A 27,743-nucleotide genomic window follows, 5' to 3' on the forward strand; every position below is an offset into this window, starting at 1 on the left:
GCTAGTTAAAAGCATCTGAAAACAGTCTGGATTTGAAGATATTAACAGTGGATGCATTTTTTACATCATTTGGAAGCTGGTTCCAAAGCTTTGCAGCATAGACACTAAAGGCTGCCTCTCCACACTTTGTTTTTACTCTTGGGATCACCAGCAAATTCTTCTCTGTTGACCTTAGCGAAATGGTTGGCGCATACAGCTGAAACATATCTAGTAGATAGGTGGGTCCCATTCCATTTAATGATTTAAAAACAAGCAGTGCCTTAAAATCAATTCTGTAGCTTACTGGGAGCCAATGCAGTGATCTCAAGATTGGAGTGATGTGGTCAAACTTCCTTGTTTTAGTAAGTACCCTTGCTGCTGCATTCTGGATTAATTGAAGCTGTTTGATGGTCTTTTTGGGGAAGCCTGTAAAAAGACTGTTGCAGTAGTCAAGCTTACTAAAAATGAAGGCATGTATTAGCTTCTCCAAATCATGCTTTAACATTAGGCTTCTAAATTTGGAAACATTCTTTATGTGGTAAAATGCAGACTTAGTAATGGCTTTAATGTGACTGATGAAGCTTAGGTCACTGTCAATAAGGACGCCAAGGTTTTTAACCGTATCCTTTGTTTTCAGCCCCTCAGTTTCCAGGACAGTAGCAATCTTTTGTCTCTCCTCCTTTTTCCCAAATATAATAACTTCAGTTTTGTCCGTGTTTAGCTGGAGGAAATTGTGGGACATCCAATTGTTAATTTGGTCAACGCAACGATAGAGTGATCCAAGGGGGGTGTAGTCATTGGGGGACATGGATAAATAGAGTTGGGTATCTTCCGCATAGCAATGGTAATGTATTGAGTTATTCATGATAATATGTCCCAAGGAAAGCTTTTCTACAGATTCGAAGCTACATTTCTTAGGTTACATTTGTGTAGTTTTAAATCTCATAGACTACATTCTCTTCAAAAGATATGCGCCGTCAAAGGCACCTTGTGCAAATGTGACAACGTTGTCACATCCTATGGGGTTGGTTGTCACAATGTTATTCTAATGGGGGGAAATGGAAAATTTTAACATTAAACAAAAATGATACAACATTTCTAATTTCAATGAAATGTGAATCTAAACCTTGCTCATGCATACAGAATAATCGCAAATGGCCCATTTGCCACTTTTTACACTCCTTAGAACTTTAAAAATGCAAATGTAGTGTATTTCACACACAAACTGAATGTTAAACACCTCATGCCTATTTTTTTTTTAATTCAACAACATAAAACTCATCTGTGAGTCTCTAAAATTTAAAAATAAATTTCACTGGTTCCTTTTTAGACGCTTTAAAACTAAAATAGATGAAACACCACAGGCAAAGAAAAGTATTGTGACAACCAACCCCGGTAGCAGTATGACAACCAACCCCAAATGACATGTTTAACTCTTTCAGAGTCTAGCTCCCACATGGATTGCCCTAGCTAAGAAAAAAAATACCCAAATTGTATCTTACTCTTTATACTTTCTAATGGCCATACTGATTTTGATGTCAGCCCATAGTGCAATGCGTGAGAAGAAAAACATTAGACTTTTTCATTTTCATTTTTAAAATGTTCATTTTCATGTGAAAAACACATATTGTTGTCTCCCCTCAAGGATATTATGTTTTTACCTCCAACCAACCCCAAATGACACGTTTAACTATTTCGGAGTCTAGCTCCCACATGGATTGCCCTAGCTAAGAAAAAATGTACCCAAATTGTAGCTTACTCTATACTTTCAAATGGCCATACTGATTTTGATGTCAGCCCATTAGTGCAATGAGTGAGAAGAAAAATATTAGACTTTTTCATTTTCATTTTAAAAATGTTAATTTTCATGTGAAAAACACATATTGTTGTCTCACCTCAAGGATATTATGTTTTACCTCCAATATCAACATAGATATTATTGTACTAATTACAAACATTCTGTGTCAACGGTTTTGAACACCGACCTTCAGAGGCTGAGAAATGATGAGTGTGACAACCATAACTTGTGACAACAAACCCTGTTCTCCCCTACAGGTGCCGCTGCCTGTTGGCTCAGAGAAATCAAAGAACTGCTCCGGTCTCCATTCGTACAGTGCAGGTTGTCAGTAGCCTGCTCTCTTAGCTATTATTATATATTATATTATTATATATGCAATTATTTAAGTGCACTTAGCTGAGGGAAGTCATAGCACACATTTTTTTGAGTCATGTAATTATTTCATGAGACACACAGTTCAGTGCAGCTTGCATGGGTTCAGTCCAATATCATTGTCATTACCATAGGTGGATTACCAGTTTTTTATTCACGTTGGAGTATAGTGGTTATCAGGCTACTTTGGCAAGAGTGAAGGGCATTAAGCAAGCATACAGAGTCAAATTTCTCTAAATCGAATGTAAACATTTAATTGCTGCATAAATTAAATTCACTTGAAAACCTTAGGTTGGCTGTGCAAAATTGTTAACCCTCCCTGACCTTCTCTAATAATAACTTTATTTATAGCGCAGTGGTTCTCAACCTTTTTTGAACCAACGACCCCTGGACCTCATCATAAGCCTCCCAACGCCCCCTTGACCTCATCATAAGAAAACCAACGCCTCCTTATTAAAAATTAAAATGGACTAATGTCTCCCAATGGCAACTAAATGCCGCCCCCTCTGTCCTTCACCTACGAAAAGACTGCCTTCTGCTAAACCATAGATCAAATCTCTTTTCCCTTCTTTCAGATGTGTAATCGGCTTCTCCTTCTTCTTTCGTTCATTTGCTCCCCTAGAACTGCGTTGAAAAAGCCCTTTGAGGGCTGTGTGTATAATGTCTCCATTGACCCGCCTCCTATTTGGCAACACTATTTGCTTTTTCTTATTGTTTCTTTTTGTTGATCCTTCAATGCCATTTCCCCATGTTCTCGCTTGTTCACCTTATTGCATTCTTTCATTTGTCCATCTTCGGATGTTGTCAAACAGCTTCTTCTTTCATCTCTCTCTCGCCATCTTTTTTTTCCTTTTGTATACTCATTCATTCTTGAGTAGGCTTCCTCCGAGACTATAGGCTAAATGAGGGAAAGTTGTATTTAGAGAGAGGAGGAGCTAGTGACCTGATAGGCTAGAGATAATCATAAAAAGGCAAGAGTGTGCTGCACACTCTGAGTTTGTGTTTTGTTTGTTTTGTTTTGTTGGGAGGGGGGGGAGGCTGCCTTCATTATGGTAGGATAAAGAAGATCTGACAGAAAAGAAGTGGGAAGACAGATGGGGCAGGGCCAGAAAATGACCCAGGCCAGACCAGAACCTGGGTCCCCAATGTACATTCTAGATGCTCCTCACAGTGTACCACAGCACCCCCATGTGCATGGTGGTTTTAACCCGTGATGACACGGTGTTATACATTTACTGTTACCAGAATGGCAATGACCAAGTCTTAGTGCATTACTAAAGGTGCTATGTTATGCTGTGTTATGTCATCATAGTAGTGTAGTACTATGGTATTTTCAATGACTATTATAGCGTTCCACTGGTGGAACGACGTGCATTATGGGGCTACAGATACCGCCATTGGGCCTTCTCTCTTTCCTCCCATGCCTTCAATCGTTTCTCAAACACTGTCAGTGGTCTTCTTGGTCACAGACAGCTTTGACTGGGTCCAGGACAAAATCAACTGAGAAGCCCACCCCCCCTCCTCTCTCTCAATGCATACAATATAATGGGGACCCAATTCTGGGCCCCGCCTCTCCTTGGGCCTGGGAAAACCAAACCGACCCATTTGTCTCTCCCTGGGCCTGGACAGCTGTAATGCTGTATCAGAGACAGTCTATTATGAATTAAATGAATCTTTGGCTGTATATGATGGCTGAACAGCCATGGACAAATATGTCTCCAGCAGAAGCAGGTCTGCTACGATGAGGGCACAATCCAAGGCCATATGTGTACCGTACATATGAAACTGAGGTCATTAGCGCTAGTTCGCCACTCGAGGCACGAACCCACGACCTACCAGTCAGCGCTCCAGTTAAGGCATGGGACACACAGCACGATACCGCTGAGCTAAAGGTCCTGAACTAAGCCCCGCCCCCACTCATCTGTATCCTTCTCAACACCCCCTGGGGGGCTGTAGCGCCCCTGTTGAGAAATCCTTGGCTTGAGTTTGAAGTTGTTATCTCTGTGACGTCAGCTGACGTTTCACACTTTTTTACACTCGCTCCGCCAAGCCATTTCTAGGAGAATGATTTATGGTTTTAGGTGGGGGGGTGTAGTGGGGTATTTAGTTTCCTTAGTTCCTCGAAGACCAATCTAAGAAAAGGGGTACTGACTTCCCTCAATTGTCCCCTGATCTGGTAACGTAAATAACTTTTACTCACTGAAAAATCAAAATGACCAATGTAGGCTACAGTATAGGTCAGAAGTTTAAATGTCTTAAAATTCTAATTCTACAATTCTAATGAGTTAGGCATAAGCTTAATGGATGACTTGAGTGTTCAATTAAGATTGACTTGACTGTGTGTTTTTACTTGAAAGTAGAAAAAAAATAAGCTTTTTGAAACGTATGGGGCCATCAGTTGTGCCGTGTTGACGTCAGGTGGATAGACAGCTGCTGACATCGTTGTTGGACAACTGCTAGATTGATGTTTTGTTAAGCACATAGTTGTACATGTGTCGCACTGTTGATGCCCTCCGCAAAAATGCACAATGTACTGTAAATAGCCACGAAAATAAAGGAAATGTATTGAATGCGAAGGTGTGTCCAAACTTGTGGCCTACTCTATGTCATTCCATTTTTGTTTAATACAAAATTAGTTAGGAATGCGTAATAAAATCTTGTCAATACATCTTTTAAAAAACGTATGAATGTTACATCTTCATTATAATCATTTTTGCCACCCGTAGCGGCTAGCCTCTTTGTGCAGATGGGCCCATTGACGGTCACTGCATACATTTTCCATTATATACACAGGAAAATCTCAATTACACCATAAACTAGAAACACTCAGAGAGTGCAGACCTCCGCCAAGGAAGCTGCATGATAGAACATTTGACTATGTTACACCTGTCTTTCTGCCTTCTTTTTGTGGAGTCCCCGCAATTCATTTTTTGGTCACTAGGGGCGTCTAGATATATAGGCCAGCAATGATGAAGAATTTCTAAAAAGTCCTGGTTCTGGTTCGTGATCCGGATCACCACCAGAATTTAATCACTTGTTCCTTGGGCCTTTATCAACAACTCCACAATGTTTCTTCCAAATCCGTTGATTAGTTTTTGAGTTATGCTGCTGACAAACAAACAAACAAACAAACAAACAGACACACAGCCAGACAAACAGACAGACAAACCAACGCGACGACATTACCAAGTCCCAAGTCACAGATTAAGTCTTTGTCTTTACCATTTTGAGGACAATATGGTTATACCATAGGCTCTGTGATAAGGGGTTAAGGCCACGAGGCCTCTCAGGTCCCTAAGGTCTATTATTTTTCTTTCCAGGAATATTGGTGGAAAATTCTTTAGGGCATTTTCTCAGAATGCCATAGTTGACATGCATATGATTCAAAAGGTGCTGCATGCCATCAGCTAGTGTTCAGTTTCTTTAACCATTCAAGTCATTTGATAGGCCGTTTGCGTGACACGGGCGTTGGAACATAGCTTGTAGGCCTATTTGTGGAATATTAGTGGAACTATTTGTGTGCATATTGAAGCCTGTTAATTTTCTGTTTATATTAAATCATGCTAATGCTCTTTTAAAAATAATAGATGGTCATTGTTTTAAGTATCTTACAGGTCTAATGCTTAAGTTGATTCTCCAACAAATCAGTGTAAAAAGCCCACTGTCGACAGATGCTTCAACATTACGTAATTTTTTTGTGTGTGCTGCAATATGCCCGTTTGAACAGAGGGGGCAGCATTTCTGACCTAAAACAAACAAAGCCTCATGGAAAATACCAGAAAAGCCTCTGGCCCGTTCTCATAGGTGCTCCACACACGCCAGTCATCTGCTTAGCCAATCAGAAAAATTACAGATAGTATATTTGAAGTGCGTTGCTGGGTAGACGACACAAAAAAACAACAGAAATTTCGCAGCTTCACATTTAACTTTGAGGTCGACGACGAGGCAGGTCAGTGATTTTTCCTACAATGATTGAGCAGTGGTACATCATGCTTTAGCGTTTCTGCATGCAACTACATCAAGCACTTTCGAAGACCATGTTGGTCTCTGTTGTGGTGTTTAGGATGACGTACTGATTATGTTTGTGCTGGGCTTGTTTTGGTGCGCATTCAGAGTTAGCGCTGCACGAAATCTAGTTGAATAGCAATATTCTTCACACTGAGATAATTGTATACAACCATTAAACTTGGAAAACATGCAGGTTGCAGGGTCAGTCCCCTGTTAAGTCAATGCAGTCGTAGAATGTTATTACATACTTAGCTACATGCTAATGAATTGACTTATCTATCTAACATCCGTCGATGCAGGATTATAGCACCAATTCTGTCGTCCATTCCTAACGAAATGGTGTAAAAGCAAAACATCGACGTACAAATAATCATTGTCTGGACAGGCAGTTTGCCGAGTAAAGTGATCTTTTGAACGATTTTCCCTCAGTGTTTTGTTTGGAGTGACGAGGGGGTTAAATGCCCTAGTTCCTCGTGCGTGATATACGTCCGTATGTTGTGTTCTTTCAGGTGCTCGAGGGACAGTTTGTACACTTGACATAACGTCACTTTTTCGCGGAACATTTTCTTCAAAACAATGGCAACTGAGTGCGAAGCATGGCTGAACGCTAACCCAGTTGGTAAGTTATCCTTGGTGATATTACCACCACGTCTTTTTAAATGTTGTTGTTATACCATACACAATCAGCTGTGTCTGTGTGTGTCCCAATTTGCATTTCTGCAGCAGCAGCTACTACTCAATGAACTGTTGTCAGTCAGTTTGATACTCAGTCAGAACATGGTCCTGGCATGGAATGAATAGAGACTATTAACTGTTGACAACAACACCACGCAAAATCCCCAATAGTGTTCATGCGTGACAGTTTTGGTGCAGCCAAAGTCAACTCATTTTGTTTTCTACATTGACTTTTGTTGAAAGAGGCAAAACGTCATCACGCTTCAGAAAAACGCCCAACTCCAAAAAAAAAAAAAAAAACTATCAAGGAAAGTTACAATTGAATACATTAAAATATGTCATGTCACAACCCTCCTCACAGATGCTGACGACTTGAGCGACTCTTTCTTATCTGGCGACGAGGACAAGGGCACGATTAGAAGAATCGACAACGAGATAAACGGCAACTGGATCTCGACCCCAACCCAAACATCCGCCAGCCTCCAAGAGGCCCGGCTGAAGGCTAAAGCCAAGCGGCGACTGCGCAAGAACTCGTCCCGGGACTCCGGCCGCGGGGACTCGCTGAGCGACAACGGGGACGGTGTGCGAGGGGGTCACACGGCACCCCCCACCAGCCCCAAGAGCAAACTGCTGGACAGGAAATCGCGCTTGGGCAAGGGAAGAGGACTTCCAAAGAAAGGTATGTGTGGTCAGTGCAACAGGGGGGGGTTCCCAGGTGGTTCAGAAATGAACCAGTTTCATGATGATGATGAATAATTTCTATAGACCACTCATATAAGCATGCACCTCATTGTGATTTGAAAGTTTGTTTAACTTAAACAAAAACAAAAAAAATCCCCCAAAAAACGTGTTAACCTAGATATTGAGGTAAATTTACCCCGGTGTCCTCATTTTCTCCACTAAATGACAACAGCAGTACACTTATTAGCAGGTTTCACGCCTCTCTGTAGGTCAATATAGCCAGGTTTGTTCTTGGAATACCCTCATGCACTATGGTTGTTGTTGTTGTTGTGAGGAGAAGCTTTTGTGATCATCAGAGGTGTCGACCGGCATGACCTAGTCCTACTTTGTGTGTGATCTCCTCCAAAGCTGTTTGTTGCTTCCTGTCTTGCCTCTGTGTTCGAGTGCACTCTAAACCAATTGGCTCCCAAACAGATGGCAAGGGCCAAGGGGGGCAGCGTATGAGCCTACTACTCGCACACCCAACTTAAAGGATAACTTCAGTCAATTTCAACATGCAGTTGTAATGCTCACACTACCCTGGACTTGTCACTACCTGAGTGTTTTTTTTTCTTCAGCCTTTTCCAAGATCCTGGTCATTGTAATGGGGGCAGTGGTTTGTTTACATATAAAAAAAACTTTTTTTTAATTTATTCCCAAAAACATCCAAAAGGTTATGCAACATCAGCAGACAACTAGCAAACAGCAGTACCTTTGGGATAATATTTGGAGTAGGCCTATGTGTGCCCCGATTAGAATAGCTCAGATATCGGAAAGGGGCTGAGTCGAAAAATGCAGCATCACCGGGTACGACTGACAAGTCAAGGGCAGCGTGAGCAATACAACAGCATATTGAAATTGACTGAAGTGGTCCCTTTAACACCACACCACTGATCTGCTTGGAACTCTGGGGCTTTTGGCTAACTCACCGCAGCAGTACTTTTGTAGTGAAATAATACATTTTTCACATTTGGTCCGTTAAGATTTCTTTTACTTGCTTGAAAATGATCATTCGGTTTTGGCCAAATGGTTCTTTTGATAGTTTTGAATCGAAAGTATTGTCTCACTGTTGGTGGCGGAAGATGACTCATTTCAGAGGGGTGAATCCATTAGTGAATCTGAATGCACAAGAAATGTAGCGTTCTGTTCTGATGAAATTGCTTTTGGGAGTTTTTTTTTTTTTGTAGCCAAGGAATGATGGTGTCATTGAAACTGTAGGAAAAGAAGTTTGCGAAGGGTAATTCCAATTGGTAAACACACCGTAGATTTGTTTGTTTTATCTCCTTTCGCTTTAGAGCAGATCTCAGCACTTAGTTAATCTCTTATGTGTTTACTTACTCGAGTCAACGGCAGTGCTCGCTATCTTGTTTTATGATGCTCAAGAGATAAAGATGTGAGTCAGTAGTGCAAATCTGTTCAGAGTCTTCTGTGATTGAGTGGGACGTTAATCCTTCTGGCATGAGGGGGGTTACGTAGGAGGGAGTCAGGCAAACATCTTTGTGCAGAGATTTTTTTATTTTAATGTCCCAAGTCATTGGAATTCTACAGTAATATGCCAAGGACCCTGTCCCAAATAGGCATTGGCCTCTAAAGAGGGGACAAATGATTGTGCAGAGATTTTTTTTCAAGTCCAAACCACAGGAATTATGTGGACCCCTTGTAGGCATTCCTCACTGACAAATGTTTGATTGCAGAGATTTCAGTTTGCAGATCTTCTTTTTTTATTTTATTTATTTTTATGCAAGTGTACAATTGGACTTTTTTGGTACAAATGTTAAATTGTACAGAAACAAAATCGCTGTACAGCCTGTGCAGAGACTTTTTTTTTTTCTTCAAAATGTAGTTTATGTAAGTGTACAACTGATTGGATTTCTGTGGTAGTGGGCCATGGCTTTCAAAACATGCACAAGTACTGTATGTACACATAAGCAGCCACTGCCCACTGACCTAGTTGCCGTATAAAGGACTCTGATTGGTGCCTTGGGGGTGGGCTGGCCAGGCTTGGCTGACTTGCCTGACTGCCTGACAGACTGACTTTAATACCAATGCTGTAACACTGCACTGCACATCCCACTGGGTTATGTAACGTACAAAAAAAATGCCATGTAGGCACGGCACTGAACCAACCCAACCCTTCCCGGCCTGTCCTATCAGAGCCAGGACTTGTTTCGAAGTTCCTGTTTTGTAATTTTCGAAGGTGCCTCCCTGCCCGCCCCCACCGGCCACGTAAACACATACACGGTACACTTTGGGGCTGGGATGTTGAATCTCTGAGCCGAACTGAGATGCGATGAGGGGACACAATGTACCATTGCACAGCTGTGCATGTTATGGCCCTATATTTAGATGGATATACGTACTACAGCTGTGTGTGTGTGTGCGTCAGGGTTGGGGGAGGGGTGAGGGAGCCTATGCAGGGGGGCCGATGGAAGGGTATTACATTTTGTCAACAGTCTGTGCAGTTTTGCATAACAAGCAATCTGTCAAGTCTGTCTCCCCTCTCCTCGAGCTTGAACATATGTCTTATGCAAGTCTAGTCACACTATGTTCCTGACCCCTTATGGGGTAACCCTATAGGGTGGAACAAACTTCTGATTTTTAGTTTAGCAGAGAAGTGTTGCAGTGAGGGTACAGTACGTCCTGGCCAATGTGTTATTAGGGGGGTGGAGCTAGGTAAAGAGCTGAAATTGGCTGAATGTGTAGCATCTCCTTTTTGCTGTACAATATACATTTTTGTACATTTCGAAGTATTATGTAATGTTGCATAATGACTTTTTTTCTTCTTCATTGTATACCATGATGTTCCCTGGGCTACACACCTTCTCATTAGAAATGTTCCCGTTGGGGTGATGGTCTATCTAAGCTTACTAAGCATTGGGAATGATGCAAAGGCCTTCCTCTCATTCATCCTTATAGGGTGGAACAAACTTCAGATTTTTAGTTCAGCAGGGATGTGAGAACAGCATGTCCTGTCCAATGTGTTATTCGGTGGGTGGGACTAGGTAAAGAGCTGCTGAAATTGGCTGAATGTGTAGCTTCTCCTTTTCTCTGTACAATAATATTATACTGTATATAATGTATATTATATGTATATAATGTATATTATAAATTTTTATACATTTTAAAGTATTATGTAATGTTGCATAATGCAGTTTTTTCCCTTCATACCATGGTGTTCCCTGAGCTACAACTTCCACATTAGACAAACCATCACCCCAACGTGAACATTTGTAATCAGCATTGGGAAAGAGGCAGAGACTTTCCTCTCATTCTACTCCATATGCATCCATAAACACATGTGGGTGTTCATAGCAGTTTGTTTTGGATCAGAATTAACTTTTTTTTCAAATCCTTTGTATAGAGTGTCTGTGAGGCTTTGAGTCAGGCATATTCATTTTAAAAAGGGTTTTTATTAGTTGAAGTCTAACCAATGATTGCTTCGCATCTCTCAAGTGGCATATTTTCAGTTCCGTGGTGTGTGTATATATTGTGTTGTAGTTCACATCTCTATGTTCTGAAACATCCTGTTAAGAGATGCGGTTCCTTCCTGTACAATTCACCAATCTCCTGAAATATTATTTGTGTAGGCCTCATCTAGACTTATTCTGAGGGAGAGCTTCACATGTGTACCCATCCCATTGAATTTGTGAGCTTTTATTTGTCAATACAACTAGGTAGTTTTATAACTATTACCATAGTTATTCTTAGTTGGTGCTGGAGGCCGGGGACAATTTCACGTGTACCTGTGGAATTTGGTGAACTGGGTCTAATTGTACATTGATGTTAATTTTCCTCCGGTTGCTCTTAAAGGGACACTGTGTGAGATTTTTAGTTGTTTATTTCCAGAACTCATGCTGCCCATTCACTAATGTTACCTTTTTCATGAATACTTACCACCAGCATCAAATTCTAAGTATTCATTATGACTGGAAACATACATGAAAAGGGGGATCTTCTCCATGGTCCGCCATTTTGAATTTCCAAAAATAGCCATTTTTAGCTGCAAAAATGACTGTGCTTGGACCATACTAGAAAATATTTGTTTATTACTTAGTAAACTTTCATGTAAACATCAAATTTGGCAATAGGCAGCCCAGTTTCAATAAGCACCATAGTTGCAGTACCTTTTTTGACCATTTCCTGCACAGTGTCCCTTTAAGGTGAAATGGTATTGGCAGCTAAACTCTTGATTTTATTTGGCAATGTTTTGCATGTGGGATTTGTGATATGAGCTCTTGCTTGTTACAACTAGTGTTTGTTTATTCTCGGGTGGTGCTGAAGCAAGGGGAACAGCTTTTTTTCTATACCTAGCTACCCATGACATTTGTGACCTTGCCTGCATTTGTTAAAACTTGTTCTCAGGGTTTTTGCGGAACTGACCTCGTATGGTTTTATTTTGGACCGTTTCACATGTGGGATTCCAGATGTGAGCACTGGGCTGATTGTACGTTGATGTTAATTTTCCTCTGGTTGCTCTGACGGTGAAATGTTATGGACAGCTAAACTCTTGATTTTATTTGGGAATGTTTTACATGTGGGATTTGTGATATGAACTCTTGGTTGATTGTAACCACCACTAGTGTTTATTCTCTGCAGCAAGGGGAACAGCTTTACATGTATACCTAGCTGCCCATGAAATTTGTTTTTTTATTTTTTAAACTTTGTGTCAATTTGTCATATCAATGGTTATTCTCCGGTGGTGCTGCAGGTTAAAGGGTTTGCGGAACTGACCTCGTACGATTGATTTTACTTTGGACCGTTTCGCATGTGGGTTTCCAGATGTGAGCATTGGGCCAATTTGTTACAACCAGGGCTCTAAATTAACACCAACCAGCTAGTCGAGCAAATGCTGGTGAAATTTCAGTTTGGCTGGTAGAAAATTCCAACTTACTAGCCTCTTTGACCCATTAGTCAGTGTATGTTTGGCTAGTAATACTAACACCTACTAGTCATTTTGACTGGTGATGAGAAGTGAATGTAGAGCTCTGGTTACAACTAGTCTTGCTGGTTCTTCTTGTCAGGTGGTGCTGGAGGTAAGGGAGTATGGGGAACTCCAGGAGAGGTTTACGACGTGGAGGAGGTGGACGTGAAGGATCCAAATTACGACGAAGCTCAGGTATGGAAAACAACCCATGTCTGGAGGTCATTGTTAACAGGTGCATGTTGTAGTTGCAACAGTAATCTCTCATGGCACTGATTTTTCAAATATTTTCATTTTGCCAATGTCACCAGTGCTGATGCATGTTTGTGCTTTTTTTCTCTGATAGGAAAACTGTTTTTACGAAACGCTCGTCCTTCCATTGGACGAGGAAGACTTTGAGAAGACTGTTACGCCAATCGTTCAGGAGTACTTTGAACACGGAGATACAAATGAAGTTGCAGTAAGTATATTTTTCATAAAAATGTGTCCATGATGTACTATGATTGCTGTTTGGTTGGACTTTACTGGATTTATTTCTTATACTGTAGGTGCATGATTAGTTTGGTCATAATACAGTAATGGTATGTTTGTACATGATGGTTTATGTTATGGCTGGTCTAATTTCAGCCTGCCTGGTTAACAGTAGGTGGTCCGGTTGTGAAGTGAGCCCTTGGATTTGAAGTGTTTCCATGTGTACAGTAAATGCGTGCTTCTATTAACTTAAAGGGACAGTTTGGTCAATTTCAACATGCAGTTGTAATGCTCACACTACCCTGGACTTGTCAGTGCCTGAGATTTTTTCTTCTTCTTCTTCAGCCGTTTCCGAGATCCTGGTCATTGTAATGGGGGCAGCTCTTTGTTTACATTTCAAAAAAACATTTTTATTTATTCCCAAAAACATCCAAAATGTTATAAAACATCAGCAAACAACTAGCAAACAGCAGTACCTTTTGGGAAAATATTTGGAGTTGGCCTATGTTTCATTTTTTAAAAATGTAAACAAACGCTGCCCCCATTAGAATTGCTCATATCTCGGAAAGGGCTGAGCCGAAAAATGTGGCATCACCAGGTACTGACAAGTCAAGGGTAGCGTGAGCAATACAACTGCATGTTGAAATTGACCAAACTGTCCCTTTAAAACCACATTTTTGGGAGGGGCATGTAAAGTACATCTTTTTAGGTGCACTTCCTGTTATAAACGAAGTCAGAGATGACAGTCTCGCTATAATGTTCCCCTCCCACCTTTGGTGGCTAAATTATGCCCTGGAGGTCTGTCATGTAATGCATCCACAGGTGTAGAATGGCATTGAGGCACTTGTGGTTTGCTTATATTGTCAGTTTAGCAGTTCTGTTACACCCTTTTGTTTGGGAGTGCGATGTAATGTAGAGTAGCGTTCCTTTTATTTGGCCCAAAGGAAATAAACGTGTTCAGCAGCCTACACATAATACAAGACGGTATTGCTCTCAGAGGTCTAGAACGCCATGTGAGACATTTGTGGTTTGCTGTATCGTCAGTTTTAACAGTTCTGTAACACCTTTTGTTTGGGACGTGATCGTGATGTAATGGACTCAGAGTGTCAGAGCTGCCAACTTCTCCAGTAAGTGGCAACGTCAAGCACAGGTGTTATTAATGAGATCCATTAAGGTTGAGAGTCTTGGCTGGCCAGCAGAAGAGATAAGCTTCCTGCTTCCTGCCCTTTTGCCCGCAGTGAACTCTGCTGTGTCCATGATTCTGTTTTTGTGGCCCGTGGCCTTGTCATGCTTGTGTTTTGGCTGGCGATTTTTACGTGTAGACATGTCAGTTGACACCGATCGCACGGTAGAAAGTAAGACAAAACCCCAAAAAACTAAAAACAATCCCCGGGCATTCTTCTGAGTATCGGTATTGCTGGACAAGTTAAAATTTCAACCAAGTGAAGGGCTGTACGCTAATGATGAAACTCTCTGTGGACATATCCCATAGAATGAAATTCTCTGTGGGAATGTCCCATAAAGGTGGTAAAATATGCCCAGTCCTGGATTATATATTACGAATGTCTTATCGCATGGTGATATCCATTGCACCGTCATCCTCATAACCGGAACTGCTGAGGGAGCTGAATCTAGACTCCATGCAGAGGGCGATCTTATTGGAAATGTTCAAACTGACTGCCAGTGAAGAGGTATGATGCTGATCATAATGAAGGGGGTCATCGAAGTGGTTCAACGTCCCAATTGTTCTGTTGCTGTATATGAATCTGTCTTGTATCTAGTGGTACAATGGCCTCCACGTCTTCCTTGTGGCGCCATGCGTAGTGCCATATTGTATTGTTGGAAATGTTAATGTTGAACCCTAATGAAATGACTCCTGGAACTATGAAGGCTTACAAAAAAGCAGTTGTATTATTATGTTGATATGTTATAATGTTTTTATCACTGTCTTATATCTGATGGTATAATGTCCCCTCGTCCTCTTTCCCCATGCTTGGAGCTACTGCGGGAGTTGAACCTGGGCAGCATGCGTAGTGCCATATTGACTTGTCAGGTATCTAATGGTGTATCTAAGTAACTCTAATCACTACTCCTCTTTCCCCGTGCTAGGAGATGCTGCGGGAGTTGAACCTGGGCTCCATGCGTAGCGGCGTGCCCATGCTGGCCGTGTCGCTGGCGTTGGAGGCCAAGGCCAGCCATCGGGAGCTGACGTCGCGGCTGCTCAGCGCCCTGTGCGGCAAGGTGCTGAGCCAACGCGACGTGGAGAGATCCTTCGATAAACTCCTCCGCGAGTTACCAGACCTGGTGCTGGACACGCCTGCTGCCCCGCAGGTAACATTGTTTGTTCTTAATACCAGCAAACTAGTTCATATGCCTCTTTCCACTGCCTGTTTTCTGGTAGGCCTACAGCTGGACACATCGCGACTCAGACGCCACTTTTTACTCTTCGATTGAGCTGTGTCGTGCCCAACCGAAAAGCAAAAAGTGGCGGCCAAGTCGTGCTTTGTCAAGCTGTAAAACGGTAGTGGAAAAGAGGCGTTGGTGAAATTTGTCATGTTGATTCGAAAATAAGTCAACACCTTGATCTCAAAATGAGTCATGTTTGGTAATCGTACACATCTGAAAAGGTTTTTCCAATCCTGATAAGTTTGCAGGTATGGTTCTTGCTCGGTCGCTGGTCATAAAGTTGGTCAAGCTTCTTTCAGGCTTTGCCAGAACACCTGCATTTTTAAAGTGTTTTTCATAGGCGCAGTCTAAAGGTTTAACTTTTAGAGTGGGGGTTGTTGAACATTCTATAAAAATAATGCGTTCTATAACAATGCAAGACTCTAAAATTCCAAATTGTATTGTATGGCGCCCAGAATTCTATAGAACTTCCAATGCCCAAACATTCCCGACACACCGGTGTGATGGTACACTCTCAAAGGTTAATTTGAAGATAAGCGTGATGAATTGTTTCTCATGGTTTGCTTGAAGTTTCTTGCAAGTGCCTTGGGGAAGGTTGACATGTTTAGCTTGTTCATCAACAGAAATGGTTTCAACGAGGTGAACAGGAGGCTCGCTTTTTGTTGTTCCCTTCCTTTTGAACACTGTCCTCCTCTGGTAAAATACTTCATGCTTCACCTCATTTGTGAACAATCGACTCCAACAAAAGTCCAGACAGTTTGGATTTTCTTCTGGAGTTTTAAGCCTGAAAGCAGCTTATACAGTAGGGAGTGTGTGTGTGTGTGTGTGTGTGTGTGACTGTGAACATGAACATGCCCACCCCCCACCAACTGGGCAAGGCAGTGGCTGTCTTGTGTGACTGAATCCTACATCTGTTGCGGGGGAACATTAAAGTATGCCGTCAGTTCATCTCGGTTATTTATTAATTTATGTATTTATTTACAACAATACAATGGGTGCACTATTTGCAAATATAGGCCTACATTATATTACATGGCCAAGTAGGCCATGTACGTATGTCTCTATGTAGCGAGTTACAGGCCTATTCATGCTGTGGGCACAGGTTAATTATGATGATTTTCCGATCAAGATCAATCAAAGAAAAGAAAAATAAATGCTTGTGATTGCCTTCATGACTGTCCTGACCAAAGACAACAGTATTCAGTCCTTGGTTTCTACTGTAGAAATCGATTTCATACACGGGAAGCCCCTGCACAAACTGCTAGGCTACGGCAGAACTGGCCGGCAAAAAAAAATGTGAGCGTGCCAGGTGCCAGAAATACTCTTTTGAGCTGCGTGTTGTTCTCTGTCAAGGTTCATGCGTGCACTTCTGCATAAAACCGCACTCAGCTGATCTACAAACGAATGTGGAACTTGTCACTTGCTCTGTGTGCCTGAGTTGACCGAGCCATGTTGTTGTGTTGCCTATGTGCACTGCACTGCACTGGCTGTGGTTTCGCAGGGGAAGAGCTGCGTTTGCGTGTGTGGGTGATTGGGGCTTTCTGTTCTCTGTCAGCAGCTGTGATGTGACGATGTACTAGATGCAGATACAGCAGTGTTGACAAGTACAGACAGATGGACACCGAGACACAGCGCGATGTGTTTCAGCTTTTTCCTTTCAGCTGATGTACAGACGTGAGAAGTCACGCCATTGTGTGTGTGTGTGTGTGTGCGTGTGTGGCTGCTGCGAAACAGCCAGCTCAGCGTAGGAAGTTGAAACGTCCAGCCTGTCTGTCTCTCTTTTTCTCCCTCTCCTCTCCATCTATCCATCTCTCTCTCTCATTCATCAGCACCCCCCTCTCCTCTTTCTCCTTCCCTACCAACTCTCCATCCCTCCATGCAGTTAATGTATGGCTGAGTAGACGTGTGAAGGCCTCGTCACACCACACCATCCCTGTGCTCTCTCTCTCTCTCTCTCTCTCTCTCTCTCTCTCTCTCTCTCTCTCTCTCTCTCTCTCTCTCTCTCTCTCTCTCTCTCTGCGCTCTGTCTGTCCCTCCCTCTTCCCTTTATCTCCCTCTGTGCTCTTTGAATAACAGTCTGGCTGTTGGACGGTAGATTACAATGCTATCAGGGCCTTTGTTCAGCCTTGCCTGGAACTGCAACGGCAGCTGCTTTTTCTGTGTTTTCTTTTTTCTATGTTTTTTTTTTTTTTTGCGCTGTTCATTCGCCTGAGTCATGCTATGGGCCAGAACTCACTCTTTAAACAATGTTTTGGGACTGAAAAAACCCAAACAACATGTTTGTGTTTGTGTGTGTGTGTTTTTTGTTTTGGGACTGGCCAGCAGGGGTGAAAATACCCAAACAACATGTTTATGGGTTGTGGGTGTGTGTGTGGTTTTTTTCTGTCACTTTCGGTCCCGAAACAATAGCGGTTTACCTGGTGTTTGTAGAGCTAGTTGTTGGAATTTTAGCTGGTTTGCTTTGACAAGAATCACTTTGAATGTTGTACAAGATGGCCACAAGGCTATTGCTGGATCTTAAATGGCGCACTTGTGCACTTCGCACACTATGTTTCAGTGCATAACCAATACGCCATACGCACTGAAACATGAACACTGAAGTGCACAAGTGCACCATTTGAGATCCAGCATATGGTCCTCTCTTTCAACCTTTTAAAGAAGCTTATGAAGACTCTTCTCTGCCAAGAGTTGTTGCTTTATTAAAGGCTAACCCTGCTTACCTTTTTTATTCTGTATTTCCCCTATATATTGTGTGCTGATTATGTCCTTATTTGGAAGTCGCATTAGACATGTGTCTGAAATGTAATGGGAATATAAAACACGGAACTCACTATATAATTTCATTAGAAATCATGTGTGGACCCCTCCTTCATTGTTATTCTATAACATGAAATGCATGCATATTTCCATGCACAGAGTGTAAATTTGTTTTCCGTACTTTTTAGTCCGGCAGCCAAAAGCCAAATATCAGCCAAACCCAGTTTCGTCTGATAAAGTTTTTTTCTTTGCAGTTTGTGGTTGCTTAAGATGTACCTATTAAGATTCCAGACGATGCCCGGTGATATCCCTTGAGCATTTTCAGATATTGAGCCTTTTATGCTTGATGTGCTGCAGCCATAGATTACAACAGTGTTTGGCTCCCAATTCATGTTATGCTGACCAAATACCCTATACCATACTTATTTTGTGTTTGTTTACATGGTAGGATGTGTATAAGAACAGGTGGTGAGGTATGGACATCAGTGGGGGTGGGGTCATGCATGTTTGGGGGCGGGGCATTCACCCAAAAAGCCTGATTTTCCAAGTCGGAGACACAAAGGCCAACATTTTGCCAAACGTGGCTTTATATCTCATAGTGGGTTGTTTGGTTTTGCTGTTTGTAGTTGTCCAACACTTACCCATCAGGATAAGAGTGGGTGATGTGCCAATTTCAGATATTAACCCTTTCATGTTGATTTCGCTGCAGCCATAGCCCGCAAGCTTTTGACAGCTTCATAACTGCACTATGATTAACCATAGAGCATTCTGGGTGTATGCCTTCAACTTCGTTCACTGGGTGGTAGGCCTGCCACATCAAAGTGGAGAAAGTGTCCTCGTACCAAATAAATTTTAGACAATTACATAACTAGCTGTTTGTCAAGCAGAAATATGGAACATTTAGGCGAATATTGGTGGTGTCAGCTCAGACATACCCAGAAAGGATTACTAATTCAACACAGAATTTCACCATTTCATACATTGCTATTTACTCTTCCTGTGCTGTTGTAACACAAAATAAAAATTGTAAGTAATAATTACATCATTTTTGGCTGATTATTTGTTTGCCTACAAAGTACATAATTTCAGTGGTGGTCGTATTAACATGGAAAGAGATAAAATTAAAACTGTAAATCCACAAAATTACATTGTAATTGACCTTTTACCAGCCCATGCCATATCAGGGTGTGACACTGCGGCATCCTATTTTGGTATTGGTAAAGGCTTTGTTATCAAGACCCTAAAAGCTGGATATCACTTGACATCAATTGGTAATGTGCTGGCACCATTCCAACAACTTTCCAGTGAGGCCACTAACTTTGTGTCGGCATGTTATGGCATTCCAGACAGTATCAGCATGTCACATACAAGGTTGGTGGTATGGGGAAAAAAGAATGGGAAAGGTAATTTATCTTCACCTAACCTGGATGCTCTTCCACCAACAACAGAGGCATTTCTTAAGAATGTGAAAAGGGCTCATTTTCAAGCAATATTGTGGCGGCCATTGGTTCACACTCCACCTGAACTATCTCCTGAAGCATTTGGATGGAAGAAAGACCCATGCAACAAAGCACTGATACCAATAAGTGTTCCAGAAAATGTCAAAGTGGCACCAGACTACATTTTACAGATGATCAGATGTGGTTGCAAGAGTAAAAGCCCCTGCAATTCTAAGAAATGTAGCTGTGCTGTAAACAGTGTGCCTTGCACCATTTTCTGTGCATGTTTTCGTCTGGGATGCTGCCGAACCAATGTTGTGTGAGCTTTACTGTGTGTGTGTGTGTGTGTGTGTGTGTGTGTGTGTGTGTGTGTGTGTGTGTGTGTGTGTGTGTGTGTGTGTGTGTGTGCGCGCGCGTGTGCGCGCGTGTGTGTGTAGTGTATATAATGTAGGCATAGGTGTTTTAGGTGTTAAGGACTCTGTATGTTGTATAGGTGTAGACAGGTCTTTCTGTGCAAATTTAAATGCATAGGCTCCACCATCGTGACACCATCGTAGACAGGTCTTTCTGTGCAAATTTAAATGCATAGGCTCAACCATCGTGACCCCAAATAAAGTCGCCAAAAAACTTGGCGTCATGATTGATGATGAGCTGTCATGCTCCAACTACATCAACTCGGTCACCCGGACCTGTCGAATCCAGATGTCCAACGTACGGAATATCAGACCTGTGCTGACACAATATTCTACACAATGACTGGTCCAGGCCACGGTCCTGTCCCGCGTTGACTACTGCAACTCACTCATGACAGGTCTACCTGCTTGTGCGCTAAAGCCTCTGCAGATGATTCAGAATGCGGCGGCACGGTTGATATTCAATCAACCCAAAAGGACCCATGTTACTCCTCTATTTATTGAGTTGCACTGGTTACCGATCGCCGCCCGGATCAAGCACAAGGCATTGACCCTTGCCTACAAAACCATCACAGGAACGGCCCCAGCTTATCTGAAGGACCTACTAACGCCTTATGTTACTAGAAGAGATCTGCGCTCATCCAGCACAAGCCGTCTGGCTCTGCCATCCAGTCGCTCTAGGTACTCCCAGTCAAGATTGTTCTCCGTTGTGGTTCCCAAGTGGTGGAACAGTCTCCCAGAGGCAGCAAGACTAAGCACCTCTCTTGCAGCCTTCAAGAAACAACTAAAGACATTCCTCTTTCGAGAGAATCTACTAGACTAATGATTGAACTGGCCTTGCCCCAGGGCAGAATCCTGACATTATGTTTAGTTTAGTTTAGTTTGTGAGTGTGTGTTTGTGCGTGTGTGTTCTCATTATTTCCTCTTTATTATTAAAAAAAAAAAACAAAATAAAAAAAACTAAACCCTCTTTGTAATTGCACTTGTTGTTCTGTATATCTCCTGTGCACTTTGTATTTGCTTGTGATGTTGGCTTGATTATGTCCTCTTCTGAAAGTCGCTTTGGTTATAAAGCGTCTGCCAAATGCAATGTAATGTAATGTAATAATGTAATGTACATGTCTTATTTGATGGCTTTATGGACTTTTAAGTGATCATTTAATACCAGTCAGGATACACTGGATTGACTTAATTTTTTGACTCAACAGTATAATGTATAGCTGTTTTCCTATGTTTAGACCTCTCTCTCTCTCTCTCTCTCTCTCAGTGTCTCTGAGCGTGCGGTACGGTATGTTGCAGTGTATATAGGTCTTTCTGTGTAAATTTAAATGCATGTACAGATCTTATTTGACGGCTTTATGGATTTAAGTGATCATTCAATACCAGTCTGGATACACTGGATGTATGTCATTTCTTTACTCATCTTTTGGAACAGCCAACGACTGCTCACCAGTTACTCTGTTGTTCTTTTTTTTTTTCTTTTGGGGGGGGGGGGTTCTTTTGTGTTGGCTATTTTTGGTAGGATACCTACCGGCGATGTTGTCATGTATGTTGTCATGATGTGATGTTATGCAGGATCTCATAATGCACAATCCGTTCCATACTTTACAGTCTTATTCTAAGCAATGTTGTGAATGTTTTTACTGAGGCATTTCTTGATTTGTCATTCATGACCTGATTTATATAACTAAATGCATAAAAATAGGCCGAAATCGCGTTTTTTAAAGGCCAACTTCCGATAAAACTCAGTTTTACTCACTCCTTTCGAAGATCGGACGGTCACCCCAAGTTAAACTCACTTGCAAGGCTCTCATAGCGGTGCGTCAACTATCCTGGCTGTGTTTCCCGGTGTTTCCCAATTTACATAAATAATGCAGAGAAACGAGCGAATCACGAAAGCCTTTCTTTGTTTCGTCACGTCGAAAGAAGGCGTTGCCCACAAAGGTTTATATCGACCCATTTATCTAAAAACATGTCGAGTAATTTTTTTCTGCTTGTTTTCAAAACAAGCAACGTCTGGTGGCCCGAAACATAGCTTAGCTTAGCTATCAGCTGGTTGCTACTCTCAGGTACACACATAGAGGTAGAAAATAACACTAGAGTGGACATGGCAATTCACGACAGCACTGGGAAGTGGCACATGGCGCCTCCCATTGTCTGTAGGTAGTGTAGGCACCTTCAGTCAATTCAAGTCAATGGAGAACACGCCCACCTCTGTTAAAAAATGGACTAAAACTGTGTGAATATGAAGTAACCCATCAATCAAAGACCAGATTTGAAATGTCAGGGTAAATATCTACTTAAATCATGTGAGTCGATAAAATACATATAAAAATCGAATGATATTAATTCTGCACATATTTAGTAACACACTTCCAACTATTGTCCTTGTAGAGTGTGTTGATGGACATTTTCACATTGTTAAGCCATTTTTTGACAGAGGTGAGCCTCCTTGTCCATTCATTTCCATTTATCAGACCTACCTACAGATAATGGCCGCCACAGATTGCCGTCAGAAGGGGGGCGGGGTCACCTCTAGTGTTATTTTCTACCTCTATGGGTACACACACAGCACAAAGCCTCATACATAAAGCCAGCTCACTCTGGTCGCTCCGTGCCTGCAGCTCGCCTAGGGGTCGCTGTCGAAAGAGCACAGCCCTGAATGGAGCCTGCACGCCTCCATTGGCACCCCTATAGTGCAGTACCACCCGGGGAAGTGGCGACCCTGTTTCCCATTACATTATCTCCAAGAACTGGAGGACTGAGCCAATCAGAGACGCGTTTCTTCGAGAGCAGGAGGAGTGAGCCAATCAGAGACGCATTTCCACGAGAAACACGGAACACTCTCTCGTTTCTCCACAAGCCACCTTGCCAGCTTGCAAAAACGTCTTGAAACAAAGCAACCAGAACGTTTTTTAAAACAGGACCAACGCGTAACACATTCAATAACAATTGGGAACACGGCAATATTAATTAAATGACGTTGAGAGGCCATCTTTAAGGTTATTAGCAGTATTTTCTCTGTACCTGGATAACAAGAGAAAGCCACAGTTAACCACAGTATATATTCTTGTATGTACAATATTAACAAAATAAAAAAGGACTTTTGAAGCTGGCATTTTCAGGTGGTCAGATTCATTGCATCAAAATATATGCAAATTAGTGCATATTTAATTAGATAATAGCCTAATTAGCATATTTAAACATAAAATATAGAAAACTTGTAATACATTTTTTTCTCCAATTCATACGAGTAATCATCTGATAAAGTTTCATATTGATATCTGCAAGTTAAAAAAATACCCTATTCACCTACAGTGTCTCGCCTTATTTGTGGGATTGCTGTTATGAAAGGGTTAATTATTACCCCATATTGGGTTTGTTTCAATAAGGGCAGTGTTAAGGCAGTCCAATGTGAATGTTTTTCAGGTAATATAAGCAATTTGGTACATTTTGTAACATTATTCACAGTAATATTAGGTGTCTTTAGTTTTTTGTCATAATTTGCATTTATGAGACAATAAAGGCTCAAAATCTGGAAATGCTCAAGGGATATCACCGGGCATCGTCTGAAATCTTGAAGACTTGCCTAAAATCTATCAGATAAAGCAAAAAAAAAAACTTTATCAAAGAAATCTGGGTTCAACCCCACGGCTCCCGGACTTTTTTCTTGTGCTCTTTTGAGTGCTCCATGGGCCTGGTGGTGCTGAAGGCCAAGTGTTAGTCAGGAAGGGTGTGAACCTCACAGTGAGATTGTGACGATTGACCTGCGAGGTCGCCTTTTTACATAAACAACATTCCAATGTTTTGTCTTTTGTCTTTGCAGCTTGTGGGTCAGTTCATTGCCCGGGCAGTGGCAGACGACATCTTGTCCAAATCCTACATCGAGAGCTACAAAGGGAAAGTGGATTGTGAACATGCCAGGTGGGTCATTTTTGCCAGCACAAAGTTTTCTGCTAGTCAAGTCTTTCATGTACACTACAAATACATACAGGAAGTGTACCAAAAACAGTGTTGCCAGATGTACGATAATTATCATATTTGTACCATAATTTTGCCCATTTTGTCCTCTGTACGATCAAAAAACCATGATGTACGATAATTTCAGAGTTGTCATTCAGTTCATTTAGATGCCTTGAAACAACAATTTCGGTCTTGTACGATAATGTCCTCCCAAAAATCCCCCCAAAACGACAATCTAGAGGTTTTGGTACGATAATTCAGCATTTTCCATCTGGCAACACTGACCAAAAAGTACTAGTGGCCAACCTGCCCTCAAATGTTGTAAGGGACCACCCATATGTTTCAGTCTTCATCTCAATCAGCTGATTCATTCAGTTCACTAGGCAGAGGTTATTATGTATTACTATTGCTACTACGACCGCTGCATGGTTTATGAGTGCACATTGCCCATTACTAACAAGTACTACTACTCATGCCATACACAGTCACTTGAACTGTCAATAGTGTCTCTGTCCTCATGTTTTTAAATGAATAGCCATGTTTAAATAAAGGCTTTTTAATCATTTTTGCACAAGAAAGAGTGCCTTTTTTTGATAAGACATTGTTTCTTTCCCCCCACACCAAAGAGCACCTTCGAGATTTTTTTTCCAACAATTCCTGTGTTCTTCCAAGTTTCTTCACTTCATGTCAATAGTGTCTGTTCCAAGTACCATTTCATTGATGTTCCCATATTTGAAGTCCTAACATGAAAGCTGATTTGACCAACAGATCGGCCTTGGATCGTGCAGTCGTTCTCTTGAAAATGAACAGAGGAGGGCTACGCATCGATAACCTGTGGGGCACTGGTGGTGGCCAAAGACCTGTCAATCAGCTCATCAAAGAGGTAAGACTCCCTTTGACCTGTTCAGTCAAATGCTACTGTACAACATCGGGTGGGGAACCTTTTTCATTCAAGGGGCCACTTGAATAATAAAACTGCCTCACTGGCCGTAAATGGCCCACCGGCCATAGGTTCCCACCCCACCCATGCTATACAAGATATCAAGAGTAAGAGTCAAATATTTTTATTTTTTTTGTTCTTGACTGTGACTGTATATAACAGTACGAGCAAACCAGATTCAATGTGACTGTAATTTAGTACATGTTAAGATTGACGTGAGTGTCTATCTTTCTTGCCGAGGCTACACTTTTATCAAACAGCTTGATTTTAAGAGTAATGGTCTTGCGTGTGTTATTCAGGTGAATCTGCTGCTGAAGGAGTATGTCCTGTCTGGGGACACACTGGAGGCCGAGCGCTGTCTGAAGGAGCTCGAAGTTCCTCATTTTCATCACGAGTTCGTCTACGAGGTAAACATCACAAGGCTTTTGGAAAATATAACTGGGATAAAGTCTGTAGGCGTGATATTTTGGAAAAATCTACCATACTACTACCCATGAGCTACTACTATGCAATACGAAACGTGTGAACAATTGTCATTGTTCATGTTGGTTGGAGTTTTGATTCTCACTTGTTGTCATTACTATTCTTCCTTAGGCCATTGTCATGGTGTTGGAATCAAAGGGGGACAGAACATTACAGATGATTCTGCGGCTTCTAAAGTTCTTATGGAAGTCGACAGTTCTCACCGCAGACCAAATGAGAAGGGTAAGGTTCCATCTAGTGGCTATGTGATGCAGTCCATGTGTTCATTTAGATCACCTTTTCGTAACGGGTTATGTATACACTTGAATCATCTGTTTAGATGCACATTATCATTGTCTGCAGTTATTAAAAACTGGAACATTTCAAACCAGATTGAGACATTGATATCCTCCAATGTTGCCTCACTGGTTCAAGCAAAAAGCTTCAGGCGTTTCTTTCAAAGCAGGAATTTCTACACAGATTTACTCATATTGACATTTCCTCCTGCAGGGATTTCAAAGGATCTACATGGACATTGGGGAAATCAACATTGACGTTCCCTGTGCGTACTTGCTGCTGGAGCAGTTTGTCGACAAAAGTTTCAACGTCGGAATAATAGACAAAAGACTCAGGGATCTGTGCCCATGTCGGTAAGAATGTTGACTATTTCACCCAAAATATCCCAAATCCTAAGTTCTGTCATACCACATGTGGTAGATGACTGTCATACGTCACTAGAAACAGAGTGCCTTAAAGGTGCACTGTGTAGGATTGTGGCCAAAGTAGGTACTTAAACTACTCATTGAAACTGTGTTGCCTATTGCCAAATTTGGGTACGTTTTCCATGTAGCAGGATATTTTTTTAGCAGGGTATTTTTTTCTCATGGGGAAAATCCACCTTTTCATCAAAGTGCAATTTATATAGACACATCAACAATTAGAATTTGATGGTGGTTGTAAGTATTCATGACAAATGTAACATTTGTGAATGGGCAGCATGAATTCTGTAAATAAACTACTACAATTATTACACAGTGCACCTTTAAGCAAAAAGGCAATGTAAACCAAATCCATCAATCCATCCAATATGCAGTATACAATATAATGTACAACTCACATCCACAATTTGAAGGCCTTCAATGAAAGACAGATTTCTAATAAGAGAAAGTGTTGGAAAATTGTCTTTGAATTTGAAATGTAATACCGGTATGTAAGTGTAGCCCTGTCACACTTGTTGGGTTTTAGATCGTCCTCATGAATCAACATATATTAAATATTCAGGTGATCTTATGTTTTGTTTTTTTCCTTTACCATCTTTTCTTTCAGAGGGAGGAAGCGTTTCATGAGTGAAGGGGATGGCGGACATCTCAAAATGGAAATATTATACTGAGGAAGCTCTTCTCCCCAGTCGTTGCACTCCTCACCAGGTCAATAAGAAAACAACTAAAGTTAGTTTCACGCAAAACCTTCATATTTTTGTCATTTAGGTACAGACCCTTCTCCCTGTCAACTTAAGAATGTAAAACTTTTGTAAAAAAAAAAAAAAAATGACAGGTTTAAAAAAAACATGGCACTTTTTTCTCAGACTGAAGGAGTTGATAATTTAGTACAGTATGTAGTCACCTTGTTGTAAGGTGCTTGGATATAAGCTAACCCAGAAAGTGCCAGAACCTTGTATTGACGGTCATTCCATGTTTTTTGTATTCTTGAGTTCACTGCCACTCCTTTACTGTAGACCAGTGTTTGTATGGTCAGATTGTTTAAAAAACAAAAAGCTTTATATGCGGGGCATGTTCTAAAGCATTTTTTTTCTTTTCCTTGCCCCAATGCTATTTCTATGCCATTGCTTGACTTTATTTTTTGTTTTTCTGTTTTACAAGCATCCTTACTTAGTGGTGAAAACTAAGATGGCACTGTAGAGCAATGGAAAACATGTATAGTTTCACAGACGGGGGTGTGTGTGTGTGTCAAGAACGTTTATTTTTGTATTTCATAACACTGGTGTGTGAAAATGTACCAAATATTGCTCTGTGGTCTGTCTTACACTTCATTAAAAACATGTGGGGAACACCATAACAGGTCACTGTGTTTACTGGAGTTCTTGAAGCAATTCATTTAATGTGAACTGTGAGATGATGAAATGTATTCAAGTGTGATGAGTGTTTTATTTAATGATGATCAACTTTAAAATTAACTTGATAGAGATGTTGCACTGAATCGTAACAAACCATGTACTGTATGTAGCCTTGAATTCAGACAGCTTGTACACAGATTCAGTGTAAAGTAGACATTCTTCACAAAAGGGGAAACTAGAGTAGGCCCATCTCCCTAACTGAACTGTGTTTAAATATAACTATCAAAAACAACAAATAAGCATACAAAATAAGCACTCTCAAAATATATTCTCATACTTAATGTA

General features: G+C 41.4%; 1 protein-coding gene across 1 annotated transcript; it reads left to right on the top strand.

The window, feature by feature from the left end:
- The first annotated feature begins 5,982 nt into the window (after positions 1 to 5,982).
- Positions 5,983 to 27,407, top strand: pdcd4b (programmed cell death 4b). Its single transcript, XM_063202362.1, has 12 exons — positions 5,983 to 6,098; positions 6,667 to 6,776; positions 7,194 to 7,511; positions 12,574 to 12,668; positions 12,820 to 12,933; positions 15,054 to 15,275; positions 23,786 to 23,883; positions 24,691 to 24,805; positions 25,162 to 25,269; positions 25,457 to 25,567; positions 25,835 to 25,974; positions 26,651 to 27,407. Exons 2-12 carry the CDS (start codon positions 6,734 to 6,736, stop codon positions 26,712 to 26,714), a joined length of 1,428 nt encoding a protein of 475 aa, XP_063058432.1. The 5' UTR covers positions 5,983 to 6,098; positions 6,667 to 6,733; the 3' UTR covers positions 26,715 to 27,407.
- The last annotated feature ends 336 nt before the right edge of the window (positions 27,408 to 27,743 follow it).

Source organism: Engraulis encrasicolus, chromosome 1 (genome assembly GCF_034702125.1).
Source record: "Engraulis encrasicolus isolate BLACKSEA-1 chromosome 1, IST_EnEncr_1.0, whole genome shotgun sequence".
NCBI lineage: Eukaryota > Metazoa > Chordata > Actinopteri > Clupeiformes > Engraulidae > Engraulis > Engraulis encrasicolus.